This window comes from Phocoena phocoena, chromosome 2 (genome assembly GCF_963924675.1).
Source record: "Phocoena phocoena chromosome 2, mPhoPho1.1, whole genome shotgun sequence".
Taxonomy (NCBI): Eukaryota; Metazoa; Chordata; class Mammalia; order Artiodactyla; family Phocoenidae; genus Phocoena; species Phocoena phocoena.
The window spans coordinates 106763273-106781494 of NC_089220.1; the positions used below are offsets into that span (position 1 = coordinate 106763273).

The window sequence follows — 18222 nt, forward strand, 5'->3', positions numbered from 1 at the left end:
TCTCTGGAGCGGCCTCAACAAAGAAGCACAGTCTGGGTGGCTTAAACAACAGAAATTAATTTTCTCATAGTTCTGGAGGCCAGAGGTCTGAGATTGAGTCTTGGCAGGGTTGGCTTCTTCTGAGGCCTCTCTCTTTAGCTTGTAGATGGTCGCTTTCTCACTGTCTCTTCATATGGTCCTGTGTGTCCTGATCTCTCTTCTTATAAGGACACCAGTCATATTGGATTAGGGTCTACCTCAGTGACCTCATTTTACCTTAATTACCTCTTTAAAGACCTGTCTCCAAATACTCAGTGGTACCAGAGGTTGGGAGACACAACTCAGTCCACACCAGCAGGGGTGACTGTCATCGTAGCGGAGGGAGTACAGGCATTATATGCTGGTACCTGGGCTGATTTTCTTGGGCTGCACTCCTTTAGGGAAGGATGTAGAAGGTAGGCACCCTGCAGTCCAGAGCGGGTGGTTCAGTATGACCTTAGGAGGTGCTATCCACTCAGCACCCCAGCTGCTCCCCGACAGTCATAGGCACCTGAGCTAAAGAAAATCAGATCGGGAGGGTCCTAAAAGAAGCCGAGCATCAGGTAAACCAGAAGTTTAATAAAAATGAAAAAAATTACAACACAGTGGGCTGAAAATGGGCTGCTTTAGAAGGTTTGATATGTTGGCCAGCATGACACGTGGACTCCATGTGGGTTCTGGGAGGTCACAGGATTGGTCCCTCACACCCCAAGATTCATTTCACTTCTTATCTTGTTCCCATGGGGGAGCCCTCTGTCTTCCTGGTGTCAGTTTTGACCAGGCTGGTTCTGAACCCCCTCATCCTGTGAGGAAAGCTGCCTGAATCTGACCTTCACCCATGATGATGATGGTCATTTGCATAATTTTCTTAGGTCCACATCCCCATCCCAGGTTCTGAGGTTGGCAGCAGGTGAAAGCCCATTTTGTGGAGAATTAAGAGCTTTGGGAATGCTGGAGTCTCCTGCATTCCCAGGAGGTGACAGCCACAGCTCCCAGGGTCTCCTGGCTCCCCTGCAAATGCTTCTGAATGCTGCATGCCCATCTCTCTTGCAAAGTGCTCAGGGATGCAGAATGCCTGGGTGCTGGCGACAAGCGGGGTCCAAGAGTCTGCATAGAAAGGAGCCCTGCGGGGCCCAGGCCTCCCTGGTGGCCACCTTGAGCCTGGCCAGTTAGGAGGTACTGCTCCTCCTCCGGGGGTGGAGGGCTTTCCTTTTGGCGATGTCCTCCTCTGTGTCACTCTCACAATTCCTCTGGAAGACAGAAAAAAAGAGAGACCCAGGGCAAGAGGGTCAGAAGGTGCCAGGAATGGGGTTGTGCTGGGTAACCTGAGCTGATACACGTGGGTCACGGGCCTGTAAACCAGGGAGATGGACATTGAGGGGAAGCCTGTTGCTCTGTCTAGACACCAGGGGTGGGTGGGATGGGGGTGGGGAGGGACCTGAAATGGGGCCAGACCAACTGCCTTGAGGCCGCCTTCCCAGGAGGAAGGAATACAGGCAGAGCAGAGCATCTAGGGAAAATCAGGGACCCGAAGAGGCCAAATTATAATAATAATGAAAATTATATCCGGTGTCCTTTGTGGCTGCCACATAATCAAGACCACTTGGATAGTTGGTCTGTGGGCTGGTGGGTCTCCTGAACTCAGCCTAGGGAGAACGGGGGAGGGATAGCCACAGGGATCTCCCCAGACTCTGACGGCACCTCCCCGCCTCTTCCTTGACTGGCTTAAGCTGCACATTTGGCCAGCCCTGCCATGTAGTCTTTCCAGGGAAATGGCTTCCGTGCTCCATGTCTATGAAAGAGAAAAAGAGCAAAGTGCAGTCCATCAGCTCGTACATGGCTAAGCCAGAGTGGAGCAGCCACCCTGGTGGCCACCGTGCCTTTTTCATTCACACCACATGCATCTAATTAAATTATTAAAACTGTTAAACAAAGTCCTAATTCAGAAAGACAATGCAAGTCATAAAAAAAAAAAATCTACTGTCAGATGTTCAATTTTAATGCTTCCTAAACAAAAGGACGTATCTTTTCTTTTTTAAGGAAAATGCCTTTTGGAAAACTGAATAATAGATGTCTGGAACCCATTCCTTTTTCTTTTCTTTAATTCTTTGGCCACGCCATGCAGCACGCAGGGATCTTAATTCCCTGACCAGGGATCGAACCCCGGCCCCCTGCAGCGGAAGCCCAGAGTCTTAACCACGGGACCACCAGGGAAGTCCTCTGGGACTCATTCCTTTTCCACGTGTAGGGTGAGCCATCGAGCTGATATCAGGTGCTGACTGTTTGAGTAAAAAAGAGGACTATTTTAAATGTTTGCACAAGGACAAAAATTAGGAAAGAGTTTTATACGCTTTTCAATTACTCTCTGTTCCTCTTTCCCAATGGCCAGCACCGTATCAGGGCAACTCGGCCTAAAAGGCATGCCCTCTGTCAGCCATGTGCCTACCCAGGGCCCTCTCTCCTTCCCCTGGCCTGAGCCAGCTGGCAATCCAAGGTCAAGATCAACTTTAGCCAAATACATCCTGGACCAAGCCCGGCTATGACAATAAAAATAACTCGAGCTCTGCTGAATAGAAACTTTTGAGCATGAGTCAGAGCCATACAATACAAAAGACAGCTGGAGAACAGTTTGCCTGTGATTAACAGGGATTTTCAGAGGGAGCAAGTCCAGTCCCCTTTTACAGCAGATGAGGAAGGCAGCCAGAGAAGGGACATGGCTTGGCCAAAGCCACACGGTTGTTTTGGGTCTCTGGAGCCATAAATCCTCAAGTTCCGGACAAGAGTGAGAATCAAGAAGGGTTCAGGCTGGTGGGGGGAGCACAGGGGCTGCGCCAGGTCCCGCAATGCAGCCTAAGTGCTGTGCGCCCTGAGGCTGCCCAGGGCTGCCGGCCCATTCACCTCAGGCTGCTGCCTTCCAGCCTCTTCCTGAGCAGGCAGTCACCTTCTGTCCTGACCTGTGTCATCCTAGACCCTCCTGGGGCCCTCACCACACTCCGTGAGCAGTGGGGAGGGTCTGTCAGGGAACCTCGACCAGCTGCAATACTAACACTGCATTTCGTAGCACCAGCACTGCATTTTACAGTTTACAAGAGGATTTTAAACAACAATAATAGCTGCTAGTAAGTATTGAGCACTTAAAATGCCAGGCTCTAAGAATATGTCATCATTTAATGCTCATGACTACCCTGTGAGGTAGGAACTATTGTTAACCCCATTTTACAAATGATGACATTTTGGCACAGAGAGGTTAAGTAATTTCCTCAAGGTCTCACAGGAAGTGGAAGATTTGAATCCTAGCAGTCTGGCTCCAGAGGCCATGCTCTTGACTACTATATTATTTTGTAAGTCTCTCATTTTAGATGTACGTAAAACTGCAACACGCTAATCAAATATAAGATATCATCTAAATATTATTGTTTTTATTATTATTGGCAATCTAAAGCAAAACAGAAATGGGAAAAATCGGCAAATGAATGTAAAGCTTTCATTCTAAAGCAGATCCTTGGATCATCAGGAATTGATTTTGGGTTGCCCCCGGCAGTCTCATTGTCCACTGTTCCCACGGTCCCTGGCAGGCTACAGGTCCTCAGGGGAAAGCTGGGGCTGTGGAGTGGCAACAGCAGTACCTTTGAAAGCCCACCAGGAAAGGATTCGATGTCCTCCAGAGGCTCATGCTGCCCCCTTGGAGTGCCCCCTCCCAGCACTACCCCAGTGGTCCGTCCCCCACCCCGCCCAACACAGATCACAGTGCAGAGCCTGCCAGAAACAGTTAAGCCCCACCTCCTCTCCCCGCCCCCTTCCCCCCAGCTCCAGGCCACACCCAGAGTTCCACCCAATCAGAGGGCATTGCATTTACCCACCAGGTCCTCATTCTGCCTGAGCTGCACCTTCTTCATCAGGGAGCGGGTGAGGTGGTTACACAAGGAGACAATGCTGAAGGAGAGCTGAGGGAGGGGGAGGAGAGGAACCGCCAGGTGAGGATGTACACCGAGACCCCGGAGGGAACCAGGGGCCCACCTGGCCCCCGCCCCCACCCCTAAGCCCTGACCCACCTTCCACCGCCTGCGGACATACTGCTTCTTGAAGTTCTCCAGGTTGACCAGGGACTCCCTGCGCACCAGGGCTTGCTGGTTGTCCACAGGCTGGGAGACAAAGCAGAGCATGGCGGCTGACGCTGGGCTTCGGACGGCAGCTGGGCCCCTGACCTCACGCCACCCTTAGCCTGACCCCGGGACCTCCCTGCTGGGCAGGGCACGCAGAGGAACCTCACGCTGAGGGCAATGGCTCCAGAAGTCCCAGCTGTTCCGGAGATGCCCTCTGCACCCCTGCGCTATTATTACCACAGCCAGATGTGCACGCTGGCTGGGCTGGAGGCTCAGCCCCTACCTCCCCGAAGGGGAAGAGCAGGAGGCAGATCCTTCAACCATGGGTCACTCTGGGGAAGGGTCATCGTACAGCAGCCCACGATGCCCACTGTGCACTGGGCCAGTTCTGGGCCTAGCAAAATGGATGCCTCGTTAGCAGACGGGCATTAGTACTCCACTCAAAAATAAATGTAAGGAAATAGGGGCTTTGATGGGGGTCGAGAGGAGATGGGATGTGTAGTTGCCTTTCACTGCTTGGCAGTCAAGGCTTAGCTTAAACCCTGACTTCTCCAAGAAACCTGGCATGGCTTCTCTGAGCCTCAGTTTTCTCATCTGTAATATGGGGATAATAAATAACATTGTGTCACAGGGTTGTTTAGGGTTAAGTAAATGGGGATGTAAAGTGCTTAGCTTAGAGTTTCTCAATAAATAGTAATACATTATTGATAGCCTTCCTGTCTTCTCCATTCCATCTTTTTATAAATTATTTTTATAATAGCTTTATTGCAATATAATTGATATACAAAAAAAACTGGACATATTTAATGGACTCCAATGTGAGGAGTCCATTCCCTCATGAATTCCTGCCTCTTCGTAAAAAAAGGTTTTCCTAGATTGAGAAATCAAGAGATGGGTTTCAGGGGTTCTGTGAACCTCCTGAAATGGTCTGCAAATTTTAGTGCATAAACTTGTACATAAATGTTCATAGCAGCATTATTCATAATAGACAAAAAGTGGAGAGGACCTAAATGTGCATCAACTGATGAATGGACAAAATGTGGTATATCCATACAATGGAAGAACTGAATGGCAAATCCATTCATGGAAAGAATGAAGTACCAATACATAGTACAACATGGATAAACCTTGAAAACAGTATCATAAGTGAAAGATGCCAGACACAAGAGGCCACGTATCGTATGATTCTAATTACATAAAATGTCCAGAATAGGCAAATCCACAGAGACGGAAAGTAGATTAGTAGTCGCCAGGGCTGGAAAGAGGGGAGAATGCGGAATGACTATCTATGAATGGGTGTGAAGTTTCTTTCTGGGGTGATGAAAATGTCCTGGAATTAGATAGTCATGATGGTTGTATAACCTTGTGAATATACTAAAAAGCACTGCATTGTACATTTTCAAATGGTGAATTTTATAGTATGTGAATTATAGCTCAATAAAAAAAAAACTTAGTGTATAGGTACAGACATACATTTCCTCTGAGAAGAGTCAATAGCTTCCAATGATTCTTAAAGGACTCCGTGACTCCAGGAAACAAACTGCCTGGGGCGATCCATAAGGTCCCATCCAGCTCTATTCTTCTCTCTGCTCTGACAGCCTCCTCACAGCAGTGCCTCCTCTGGCACCTCAGTGACCGCTGAGTGAGGTCACTCATTGATTCCTGATGCTGGTCTTGTCTCCTAACCACACTGCAAGCACACCTCCATGCCTGTTTATTTTTCATCATGGCACCAGGTGCCAGTGGAAGCCAATGCATATGGCCGGCCCACACTGCTCTGGACCTGACATCTTCTGGCAGGAGGCCCCTTCCCTGTTTACCCAATCTCCCTCCTCCAGGACGGCCTCTGTGTGTTTCAAAGCCCAATTCAGACATGACCTCTTCCAAGATAACTTCCAAGAAACACTCTCTCTCTCCTAACATGACCAACACACGTGTGCTCCTTTATTATACTTAACCCCTCTCTCGGTCAGCTCTGCAGTGGAGTCATCCCACTAGTGGGCAACAACAGGAAGAACTTTCTTCATGTTTTTGTCAATGTTTCCTCACTACCCACTCCTGATGCAGAGCATAAGACAGTGGGTGCTGAAGAGCTGTATGGATAAACTGTCTCCCTGAGCTGCCGCAGAATCAAACCAGAATGAAGTCCCAGGACCTGCTCATTCCCTCCGGTGAGAGGCCCAGGCACCTGCATCAGCCCAGCCGTGAGACCACGGAAGGGTGTCATGACACCATGACTCCCCACAGCTCTGCCTGGGAATCAGCGAGGTGAGAGGCAGAGTCCTGGGGAGGTCAGGGAGCGGGGAGGAGAGGGCACGCAACCTTGACACAGAGGGGAGATGAGAGAGCCAGGGGCTTTTCGCTCCCCCAAAATGGGACACGGTGGTTTGGGCCAAAGAGTGCTGGAGGGGAGAGAGGAGGAAAAGGAGGAAGGTAGAGAGGAGAGAGAAGAGAAAAGGATGTTGCTCTCCCAGCTCTTTCCTTAACCGCCTCTCACCTCCTCCGCGAGCCCAGCCCTGGCTTTAGGTCCCACCTGGAAGAGAGATGCAAAAGAGGGCACAGGGCAACTGATCTGTGCTGAGCCTGCCTTTTCCTGGCACCAAAGCCTTCCAGCAGCTTTTGGGCACTCTCAATAGAACCCAACAGGCTCACCAAGAACCCCAAGGCCTGTATCATCTGGGTCTTCCTGTAACCTGATTTTCTCCCCATCTCCTTGCTGTCCCTGTGGCTTTCATGGCATGGGTCTGCTTGCTGGTCCAGGAACCCAAGGTCTCCGGATCTTACTGTATTTACTTTGTCATTTTGTTCCGGTCTCTGCTCAAATGTCACCTCCTCAGGAGGCCTTCCTTGACCACCCTATATAAAATAGCACCCAGCTGCCCCATGCAACTCACAGTGCCTCTGCCCTAGTTCTTCATAGCACCGCCACTACGTGACATTTTATTCCATATTTATTCATTTGTTGTTAATTCCACCTCCCCATACCTCTCAGCAACTAGTTTCTCCTTCCCAAGGTGACTGGCATCCTGCCTTCCCAGCCCACAGAACATTTCTACCTCTAACTTCACAAATGTCTGCAATTCACCTTCGAGTCGAACCCTTGCAAGGGACACTCTTGCACGTCACTTGGACAGTTTGATGAGCTGGAATTAGTAGACTCTGGGAGTGAAGGGACCTCTTTTTGTCTACTTACCGAATGACGCCCTTGTGAGGCGAGAGATGGCTAAACCCCACGTATGGAAGGCTGACAGGCAGGCTCGGGGAGTCCTGTTAGTGAGAATCCCACCTTCCAACTGGTCCAGCAGTGCCAGCCACTGAGCAGAGATGCCCAACTGAAATATCACATCGGACCGTTCCCAGAGGCCATTCATGGGAGGTGATGCAGTTACTTCTAGGGCCCTGTCTATATGCTACACAAAACAGCATGAACTCTGAGGAAGAGGCTATAAACCTGTCAGGCTGGCCTTTCCCAATCAATGGGCCTTGTTGGTTGCTAAGAGGCTCACCAAGCACTGACACCGTTGTCATCTAGGCATGAAGACAGAGAGACATAAATTCTGCAGTGAGAGCAGTCCCCAGAAGGGATGTGGCACCAGCACTTTGGATTAAATTCAGGGTGAGAGGGGCGACAGAGTTTGTTCCACCTTCTCCTGACCCTCCCCTTTCTGCAAACAAACAGTGCCCACCGTCCAGCCTTGTGGTCCTTCAGTGATACCAGAGAGTGTGGAGGATTTTGACCAGGCTCCTAGGAGCATGTCTGGTGTCTCAGAAAAATGTTGGGAAGGGAGAAAAGAAGACAGAACGCTGTGGCTAAAGTCAGGTTTTGTTCATGCAAGTGTCTCTGAAAAAGTCCATTGGGGAGAGCTAGGCAGCACCGACATCCACAAAGCAGGGAGATGAAGCAGCAGCCATCCTCCCAGGCATAAAGACAGACCCTGGCTTTCCAGAAGAGGCACTCCAAAGACTTTCTCTAAATACCAGGCCTCCATAAAAAGAAATGAAATTGAGTTATTCGTAGTGAGGTGGATGGACCTAGAGTCTGTCATACAGAGTGAAGTAAGTCAGAAAGAGAAGGACAACTACCGTATGCTAACACATATATGTGGAATCTAAAAAAAAATGGTACTGATGAACCTAGTTGCAGGGCAGGAATAAAGAGGTAGACCTAGAAAATGGACTTGAGGACATGGGGTGGGAGGGCGACGCTGGGGCGAAGTGAGAGTAGCATCAACATATAGACGCTACCGAATGTAAAATAGTTGGCTGCTGGGAAGCAGCAGCACAGCACAGGGAGATGGGCTCGGTGCTATGCGATGACCCAGAGGGGTGGGATAGGGAGGGTGGGAGGGAGACGCAAGAGGGAGGGGGTATGGGGATATAGGTATGGATATGGCTGATTCACTTTGGTGTACAACAGAAACTAACACAGTACTGTGAAGCAACTATACTCCAATAAAGATCTATTAAAAAAATAAAATAACATCATAAATAAATAAATATCAGGCCTCCTCTACAAACTGCCAACAGTTTGCAACTTTTCGAACCTCCATCTGAGTCACTACTCCAGCCCCATCCTCCACTGAAAGCCAAGGACACATGAGCACCCACTTTCCTCTCGTGCCCAGGACTGTCTCTCTGAGCCTCGCTCCTTCATCTCCCTTAGTGGCATCTCTCTGTACGTGGCATCTCCACCTCTTCCTTTTGCTGGCTGTTTTGCTGGCTGGAGCCTGGGCCCTGCTGGCCTTACCTCCCTGTTTAACCAGGAAAGGAGCACGTGAGGCTTATAGGGACCTGAGTCTCCACCTCCTTATGCCTGGGTGGGGAGAGCTGCAGAGAGGCTGTGTTCCTGCAGGTTGTCCCTACACTGAACAAGCCAATGGAAAGAGGTAAGAATGTCCCTTTCCTTGCCTAACCCAGCCTTACTTTTCTGAGTTAGGTCTCAGCATAGATACACTCTCACTTTTAATCTTCTCCCCGGGACCTTCAGTTTTCTGAGCAAGTTTTCATCCCCAGGAAAAGCTTCAAAAGCTCACCTGTGTGTCCGGAGCCTGTGCTCCGCAACAGGAGAGGCCATAACAGTGAGAGGCCCGCGTACCGCAAAAAAAAAAAAAAAAAAAAAAGAAAAGAAAAGAAAAGCAGGGCATGTGACTCCAGAATGTGTATCCAAATGATAAGTAATTATTCTTGATTTTGTCAGGTGTGATAATGGCGCAGTGGTCATAGTAAAAAGAAACTCCCTATCAGAGATTCCTGCTGAAGAATTTATGAGGTAAGTCAGTCTGAAGTTTGCTTTAAATTACTTCAAAGCTGGGTAACGGGTACGTGGAATTCACTCTGCCATTCTCAATACTTTTGTGCAAGTTTTGAAAATCCCCCATAACAAAAAGTTAAAAACAGAAAGTCTCCCTCTTTTAAATCTCTGTAACCTCCTTCCCTTTAATCTCCATTTGACAGCTCCAGGTTCCTGACACCAAGCTGGGCTCATGCCCATATCCCTCCAAATTCTGCCTGGTACCTTCCCCACAAGGCTACAGCTTGGAGGGGAGTGTTGGGGGCAAGACACCCCCCCCGAGAATGTTTCTGCCCTCTGCCACCCCTCTTACCCTTCCTCAGTCAGAGTTCGTCTCCCTCCTGTTTTCTGGAATATTAGGTACCCCTGTTTTCTCACTCACCATGGCCTTCCTCACCTCCCAGTTGGTTGGGGCCCCATCTGTCCCAGACAGTGAGTCTTCTATTCAGGGGTTGTCTTGTCCTTATCTGTCACCTCCCTCCAGAGCCAGAGCACAGTCAGTGTTTGTTCAATGAACTGGCCTCTTCTGCTCCTCAAATATGCCCACTGCTGGGTCTCCTCTCCAGGGGCAAAGAACCTTCTCCACAGGCCAAGAGTTTCACAGACAAAGCAGAAAAGGCCATTCAGTTCCACAGACATGTACAGAGGCTGCCAGGGGGGGTGGGAGCTGAGCACCCAGCCACCTCCCACAAGGGCCCACAGCCCTGCCTGATGGAGTGAGGTGGGAAGTCGCCACCCTCAAGATCACCTGGAGATGTGGGTGGCTGGTACGGGGAAGGGGTTCGCAGAGGAGACTCTGGCTTCTCCTACCATTATTACTCTGTTCCATCCCTTCACTGCCAGCACCCTGCATCTGCAGAATCACCGGTTACCACGTTATCACGCCATCTCCACCCTTCCCCACGCAAAAGGGTAATCGTGTGCGGCATGCCTCTGCCTCAGAGCAGGGACAGACTGCTGCCTTCCCCAGGCACCGACTCTCCAGCCTCCTTGGGAATCGCTATTCAGGAAGATGTCACACGCTCACCCTGCGCTCCCCAGGATGGCATTTGCCCAGAGCACAGAGGCTGACCTTTCATTCACAGCCTGGTGAATGAAAGGATCCTCTGTGACAGTAGATGGGCCGGCCCACAGAGCGGCGTCCCCCAGGTCTTCATCCGTCTAGGTACCAACGAAACACCCCATCCCGCCACCATCGGCCCTGCCCTGCCCTGTCCTTCATGTCTCTGTTAAAACGCCAGCTGTGGGTGTGTCGGGAGGAATCTAGCAGGTCCTCTGGCTGGGCATTCCACAGGCTTCCTTGGGCTCCCCTTGGCATCAGGTTCTGCTGCCAAAGGGTGATGGGAGTTGGACCAGCCAGGTGACAGAGGAAGGTCACAATCTCCTCTGATTTCCCTGAAAGACCTGGGGGGCATTTTTCACTTCACTTCATTTTGTCTTTGGAAACTCTTAGTACATAAAAGAGTCTGTTCATAAAACATCTAAATGACAAGTTGTTACCCACGAGTGGACACGAACACAGAGAAGACGATTCCACTACTGTGAGGAAAACCACTTAGGGTTCTGACCCCAGCTCTGGGGCTGACTAGCTGGGGGACTCTAGACAAATCCTGTCCTGTAAAATCCTGTAAAAAGAGGGTGTCGGGTGGCTCACGTCTGAGGACCCACCAGTACGGACAGTGTGAAGCTGATGCCAGGATTCTAAAATAACCACTTCTCTCTCCCTTTTCCCAGTCTCCCTAATTCAAACCATCATCCACATCTTACTACTTTATTGCATTTTATTTCGACCTTCACAAGAAAGTTTGCCCTGAGTTGCTCAGTCAGGGGCTTCCTTTCCTTAGGAAACCTGTTGACTTGGCCAAAGGGACCTTTCATCTTTGCAGTGTCTTATGCCAAATGGGTATATCATGTCCTGTAACAGGGCAGGAAAATTCTTGGAGAGCTCGTAGATGGGTCTTTTGTATCAGTTCTTCCAGACAGGGTTTAGGGAACAGGGCTTTGCCATCTTCCATCGATTCCAAGATGCACATTTTTGGATCTCTGAAATCAGGACTTAACTCCCAAACAGTGGCATCATATCCTTACTGTCGGTCTGAAGTGAAGGCAGGTGTTCCGGAAGATGACCACACTGATTCTGCCAGCCATTGGGGCCACCCAGCCTCAAACTGTTTGACGTTAGGTTCTCTGCTCGAGGTTCTTTTGTTTTTGTTTTCTTGTTGTTGTTGTTTTGTTTATTCACTTGTTTTGAGGTTCTTTTGGATCCCACTGATTGTGCAAATACAGAAAGCAAACCTGCACGAGTACCATGGACCTGGGACTCCTATTCTCAGTGGAGGATTTTTCCATCCCTCTACCCAGTGTCAAGATTGAGACACACACACATTCCCTTGCCTCCCCTTCCTGCCTGGTGGCTTTATTTCCCATTTACCCTTTCAGTGAGGGTGTCCCAGCTTTGTATGTGGAATCTCCTATTGGACTTCCCATCCTGGGCTTTTTTTTCTTTATTTTGGCGTCATAAAATAATGATGCATTTACATTTGATGAAAATATGCTTTCTTACAGTGGATGAAAAAAGTTTCTCTTACAAATGTTATATACGATATTTGAAGCGATCCAGCATGCGAATAGAATTAGAGGTAGGATTTTAAAGAAATGGTTTCATGGGATCACAATCTCATGCCTCATCCTAAACCACTCCCCATCTGTGCTGCTCACTGGGCATCCCTGCCCCCACCAGCACGTCAGGCTGTTGACTGCCTGGCGCCCATCATGGCTCCCCGTGACTCTTGGGGTGAAGGCAGAGCTCTTTAATACGGCAAAGCCCTGCTGGTCCTGTCTTCTCTCCAGCCCCATCCACACCATACTCTATTCTCTCCCCTCCAGCTTTCTTCCTGTCTGAGCAATTTCAGCTCCCAGGCCCCCTCCCAGTACAGAGCCCTGGCATGACAGCTCTGTGGGGAGCACTACCTTCTCCCTGGTTTGCTTAGCTGATCTCAACTCCAGCGTCACCACCTCAGGGATTCCTTCCCTGACTAGATCATCCCCCACTGCAGGCTCCTGCAGTGCTGCATCCTTCTCTTTCATTGCATAGGTCCCAGCTGCAGTTCTACCTTTGCAGAATGTTCTTGATGAATGTTGGAATCCGTTACTGGACTGCAAACTTCGTGAGGGCAGGAAACATGCCTGTTTTCACTCAACATTGTATCCCTGGGGCCAGGCTGAATGCCTGGCAGTAGATAGGTGCTTAGAAATTCTTTGTGAATGCATAGATGGATGTGTCTTGGTGTAACCTGCCCCACAGCAGAGAGTAAACTCTTGGAGACTGGGGTAGTTAGGGGAAGCAGAAGGAGCGACGGACATCATCAGAAAGTCTCCACTTTTGCCACTATTGTGACCTTGGGCAAATCACATCCTCTCTGTTTCCTCAGCTCCAAATTGGGAATAACACCTACCCCACCTATCTGACGGGGGGTTTGTGAGTCTGTGAAGGCACTTTGAAATGATACGATCTGTTCCCTCACCCCCAAGCTTCTAGCACAGCACTGGGCCCACACTCCACACTCTTTCTCTGTGAGCTAGTTGGCTGGCCCCTCCTCCAGGAAAAGGGAGACAAGATGATCCAGTCCTCAGGGAGGGGTGCGCACAGCTTGAGGTCAGGAGGGGAGCACTGAGCCTTGGGCTCCCCAATCTTAATGTCCACCCTCTTCAGACCTTAGGGACATGAGAAAAGGAACCTGCTTGTTGAGTCCTTTCTGGCCTTCATTCCCAACACGAGATTGGAGCCCTTAGCCAGAGGCGGGAAGTGGAGAAGGGCAAGATGCTGCCCCTTCCCTCCTATTCTGCAGGTGATCTTCACACAGGGACACAGCTGGATGGGAACGATAAACTGCGTGCCTTCTAGGACACACTTCTTAGGACAATTGCCTGAAGGTATAAGGCTTCCACCTGACTTGGCAAAATACATGAAAACGCTTACTTTACCTCTGGGATCTGAACTTTAATATTAACGTGGATTTTTACAGTAGAGCCTATTTCTTCCCATATACTTCATCTCAGAGTCGGGCATCCTGGGTTTCCGTTGCATCCGTATCAACTAGCTATGAATGAACCTCGGTCATTTTCCCTCTGGAGGTCAATTTCCTCTTCAGTTACATGGAAATGACAGTAACAACAATCATAATACCACCTACCTTCCTGTCTCACAGGTTCCTTTAAGGATCAAAGCCATAAATGCTTGGTAAGTGAAAAGTCCATAATAAATGAAAAGTAATCTTTTCTCTGTGCATTCAGAATCCCTCCTTCAGCAGCAGGAAAGCACCAAGCCAACTGACTGTTATCCCTAGTTAACTAGAATATTACCCAAGACCTGCAATCTACAAGGCGGGAAGCGCGATGTGAACAAATCCATCATCACAAATCAGTTATCAGGTATCTCTCCAGGGCTAGCCGTCCTCCCTCCGTTGGAGAGTGCACTGATGGGTGTTCATCCTCAATCGTTTTAACAGCTTAGCTGCCCTGCCAGCCACCCTCCCAGAAAACCAGGCTGGTGAGAGGAGGTACAGAATGGATAACCAGCTAGCCCCTCCGTGATTCTGCATTCTGGGAAGAGGGTGGAAGGCTATGCTACAGACACACACCCCTGCAGGAGAATTCTAGTCGATGCCCTGGCAGGGCATTTGGGAACGGGCTTCAGCAAACCATCCAGGAGGCATTCCTGACTCGATTCTGGTGCTCAGAGCTTCAAGCTGGCCTAGACTTCCTCACTGCGTGATCTGTTGAGCAGCTCCCCTAGGCACTCACTTGAGTCCTGGCAACACACGGAGCTGGGGCTGTCCATGCTCCCACTCTCCAGCTGGAAGCCGCCCACCAGTTCCTGGAGCCACTGTAAGTCTGCCAAGAGCTCCTGCCCCAGGGCTTCAAACTGCACCTGCAGATGGTCCAGTTTCCTGGCTGTGCTCCCGAGGCGGGACCCCGTGGCCCGGATGTCCTCTCGCAGGAGCTTCTTCGAGGACTCTACTTTGCGGAACTCGTACCTGAGCTGGGACAGGTCGTGCCGGGCTCTCTCACTCTCCTCCCGGTACCAAGCCTCCTTCTCATTGTAGATGGAGACCAAGGTCTCCACATCGTCCTGGATGGTGTCACGGGCCCCCGCCAGGGCCCGGCATCCCTGGTCCACCCGAGCCACGTTCTCGACCACACAGGCAAAACGCTCAAAGTTGACATAGGTGTTGTCGGGGGGCATGCTTGAGTGGCATTTGAGGGTGTACTCTCTCAGGCGCTCGGTCTTCAGCTGGGCGGGCTCTGCCTTGCGCTGTTCAGGGGTTCTGATCTCTCCTTTGGACTAGGGGGTGTTTAGACAGAAGGGCCAGAGTTACTTTGACGTCTGCTCCAAGGGCAGTCCAAGGTGCAGGCAGACGGCACACGAGCAGCCTCTTTGCATTCACTGCATGCGCCAGGCCACGGGAGGACCAGGGCGGAATGATCACCCACACAGACCGTAAGAAAGGTCAGGTCGAGGAGGACGGGTGCTGCCTGCACACTCATTTCAGGGCAGGGTGGTCCACGGCCATTAGAGAGGGTCTCCACACGCATAGCATTTAAGGGTGCTCGCACAGACAAGCAGGCTAGAGCCAGGATTCTGCAGGCATCCACTCAAGGGCGGAAGCGTACAAGGCCATGGCTCATGGGGGGAAGCTGGGGGCTTCTCTCCCTCATGGCTGGTGGGCTCCCTGGGCCTTGGCAACACTCAGCAAGCTGAGCTAGGAGGCAGCCCACCAGACTCCCTAGCTCTGTGGTCTGGGCCCAAACCTGGAGGGCCCATGGCCTTCCCCATCCTTCAACAAGCAGATGAACCTGGCCTTCTCCAGAGCACTCCAGCCGTTCCTGCTCTCCATCTCCCGTGGGCCTCTGCCCCTTCTCATCTGCACCCTCAGATCATCCTCGCCAGCTCTCCCATCTAACAATTTCAGTGAATGGGAAGTCTGGTGACATCCCTGGGAGCACACATCTCATCAGTCAGCAGAACTAGGGCCAAAATCCCAGTCTCCTGATTCCTATCCTACCAAAGTGCTTTTCACTGGCACTTCACTGTGCCTAGACTGCAACGCCCTCTGAAAACCCAGCAGCTGGAAGCCCAGTTACAAGGCGGGTTAGGCAGGGAGTCACCTTTGTGTCCCCACCCTCCCCAGAGAGAATGGAACTGCCCTAAGGAGTGGCTGCCTCTCTCTCCCAGCAGGCCTCCACCTCAGAGCCCCATTCCCTGAAGTCTCCAGGGGCCTGAGGAAGCCAGTGACCGGTTTGAGTGTCATCCTTTACTCAGGACTTCGAAAGTCAGAAACAAGGAGCCCCGGTTACAAAGTTGAGGTTTTTAACTGTCACTGATCTCTCTCTACAACTGAGGAGTCCTGATTTCTGCTTTGAGAATGACAGTGACGTGTCCTCTGACAAAGAACCCTTTGTAAGATGGGCCCAAAGAACAAGGAGTTCAACTGACATTTGCGAAGGTTTCATTTCATAAGTCACCTGAACACGTGAAATAGAAACTTAAACTTGTAGACCTATTTGAACAAGCCCAGACCCTTAGAAGCCCCCAACTAGCTTTCGTCTGTGCTTGAGGGTCAGTGTTTCAAGCAAAGGCCTTTCCATAGGTCCCCTGCATCTGGCCGCCCCAGGCAGCCCTGGCCACAGAGCAGGGAACTGCTCACTGGAACTCATCACTGTGCCCTTACCGTGATCCAGGGATGTCTGAGAGCCTCTTGGATCGTGAGCCGTTTCCTGCAACGAGGATCAGAAAACAGTGATGGTCCATGAGAAGCTGAGAGCAACAGTCTCCATTCTCACTCTTCTTAGACCTCCTTTTTGGCATTCTTCAACCACTGCCATCAAGCTAGAACAATAAGGTGGATGGGGAACTGGCTGCATTCCCTGCATTCCAGAGAAAGTGGTCCAGGAAGACACCTCAATAAAACGACATCACATAAACCTTCATCTTTGGTCCCGGAGTTGAAGGGGCTGACACCACACAATGGAAGAGTCATAAATGCTCTCCACCGCAAAACCTTTTGGTCTCTGTTTTTCTGTCTGCCTCCCGGATCCAACTCTCTGCCCTTCCCTGCTCTGTACCCATGTAGGGTGATCCCATCCCACCTAGCACTGATCTTCAATAGGGAAATTGGGCCCCTGCACTTTAGACGACCCCGCTCTGCCCCTCTCTAAAATCTGTGGGACCAAGAGGATATGGTCTTCTAAAGTCTGTGGACCTTACCCCTGCCTCATCTAGGCCGTGCTCTGGGTACCCAGCACCCTATAAGCCCCTGCCCATCTCCTTCTTCGATCGCACAGCCACGGGGCTCACCCTGGGCCCTGCAGAAGGTGTGGGATTAGCAGGTCTCCTATTCTCCCACTGTTCTGACCCCTCTGGGCCCACTTCCGCCCACTCCCATCCTGAACTGACTTGAAAACCCTGCCACTTTCCTTTTTGAATCCTAGTTCCAGGTGCCTTTGGGACAGACCGCAAAAGATAATGAGCCCTAGAGAAACCCAGGTTGACTTCTACACACACACACACACACACACACACACACACACACACACAGAGTTATTTGCATTTCAGCAGAAAAAGAAACCAGAACGACTTGAGGAAACAAGATGAATGCCATACTCCTCAGTACCTGCCCAGATTAGACCACAATGGTCGATGATAGCCCATGGCAAAGCAGGGACAGACGGACACGGCTTTGGGAGAGGTGGCAGGAGAGGGTCAGTACCTGAGAAGCCAGTGCCCTCCTCTGTTCTCTTACCGGGTCTCTTTAACCAGAAGCTTCCGAATGAAGTCCTTGGCCAGCTCGCTGGTCTGGCTGAAGAACTCCTCATCAAAGTTGTAACTCACTGCTGTGATATTTGCCAGTGTTTCCTGCTTTGTGTCTCCCAGAAAAGGGGATGCTCCACTGAGGCTGGGCACACAGAGAGGACACACATGACTGTGGGAAAGTAGATGCAAGTGGGGGTGACGGACTCTGGGAACCCTGACTCGTACTGCTGTGTGGGCATGGGAGGCTCCCCACAACCCTGCTGCCCCCTCTGGGGGGGGGCAGTCAGCAACTCTTCAAATGAGTCCAATTGAATACACTTTATAGAGCTCCTGTGACAGAGAGAAGTACCTGTGATAGAGAGAAACCGTGTCTTCAAGGGACTCAAAAGGGGAGGGGAGACAAATACAGAGACCTGGCTCTTCATAATCTCCAGCAGAGCACAGAATAAAACAGGAGGCCAGAAAAAGGGCTGTGGGAGCACAGGACAGAGGGGAGGCCCAGAGCAGGCTTCATGGGAGAGCTGACATTTGCATCAGTTGTGTCCTGAAGAACGAAGAGGCTGTCAGCAGTCACAGAAGGAGCTGGAGGGTCTTCTAGGCTAAGGGAGCAGCTTGAGCATAAAGCCTGAGAGGTGTGGCAATAGATGGGCCGTTAGGGACTGGAAGGGTGAGTGATGTTCCCCTGCAGGGTCTGTGGGGAATGTGTTGTTCAAGTAGCGACTCCTGAATCTACTGTCTCCTGACTCATGATCCAGATGTGCCATTGTCCCAGAGGTCCCTGTGCCCTACCCTAACCCCTCCATGCGCTCCCTGCCTCTATTAATGATGTCACTTCATGAACGTACCCAAGCTAGAAACACAGAATCTTTGACTCTTCCTCCTGTTCCCTCACCATTTCTATCGGTTCCATTTCCTAAATACCTCTTAAAGGTCATCCCTATCTCCATTGACACTTTCTTGGGATAGTGAAAGCAAGGTACCCTGGAAAAAAAAAATCT

At 50.6% G+C, this 18222-nt stretch overlaps 1 protein-coding gene across 1 annotated transcript in view; it reads right to left on the minus strand.

Annotated features, from left to right (window-relative positions):
- Positions 1-572: 572 nt before the first annotated feature.
- DAPK2 (death associated protein kinase 2) overlaps positions 573-18222 on the minus strand; it is a 113476-nt gene continuing 95826 nt past the window's right edge. The window contains exons 7-11 of the mRNA XM_065871057.1: positions 17214-17366; positions 16143-16188; positions 4071-4160; positions 3879-3962; positions 573-1268 (exon numbers count right to left, since the gene is read on the minus strand). Of these exons, the coding sequence (XP_065727129.1) occupies positions 1188-1268; positions 3879-3962; positions 4071-4160; positions 16143-16188; positions 17214-17366 (454 nt within the window). The 3' untranslated portion in view covers positions 573-1187. The remainder of the gene's footprint in view (positions 1269-3878; positions 3963-4070; positions 4161-16142; positions 16189-17213; positions 17367-18222) is intronic.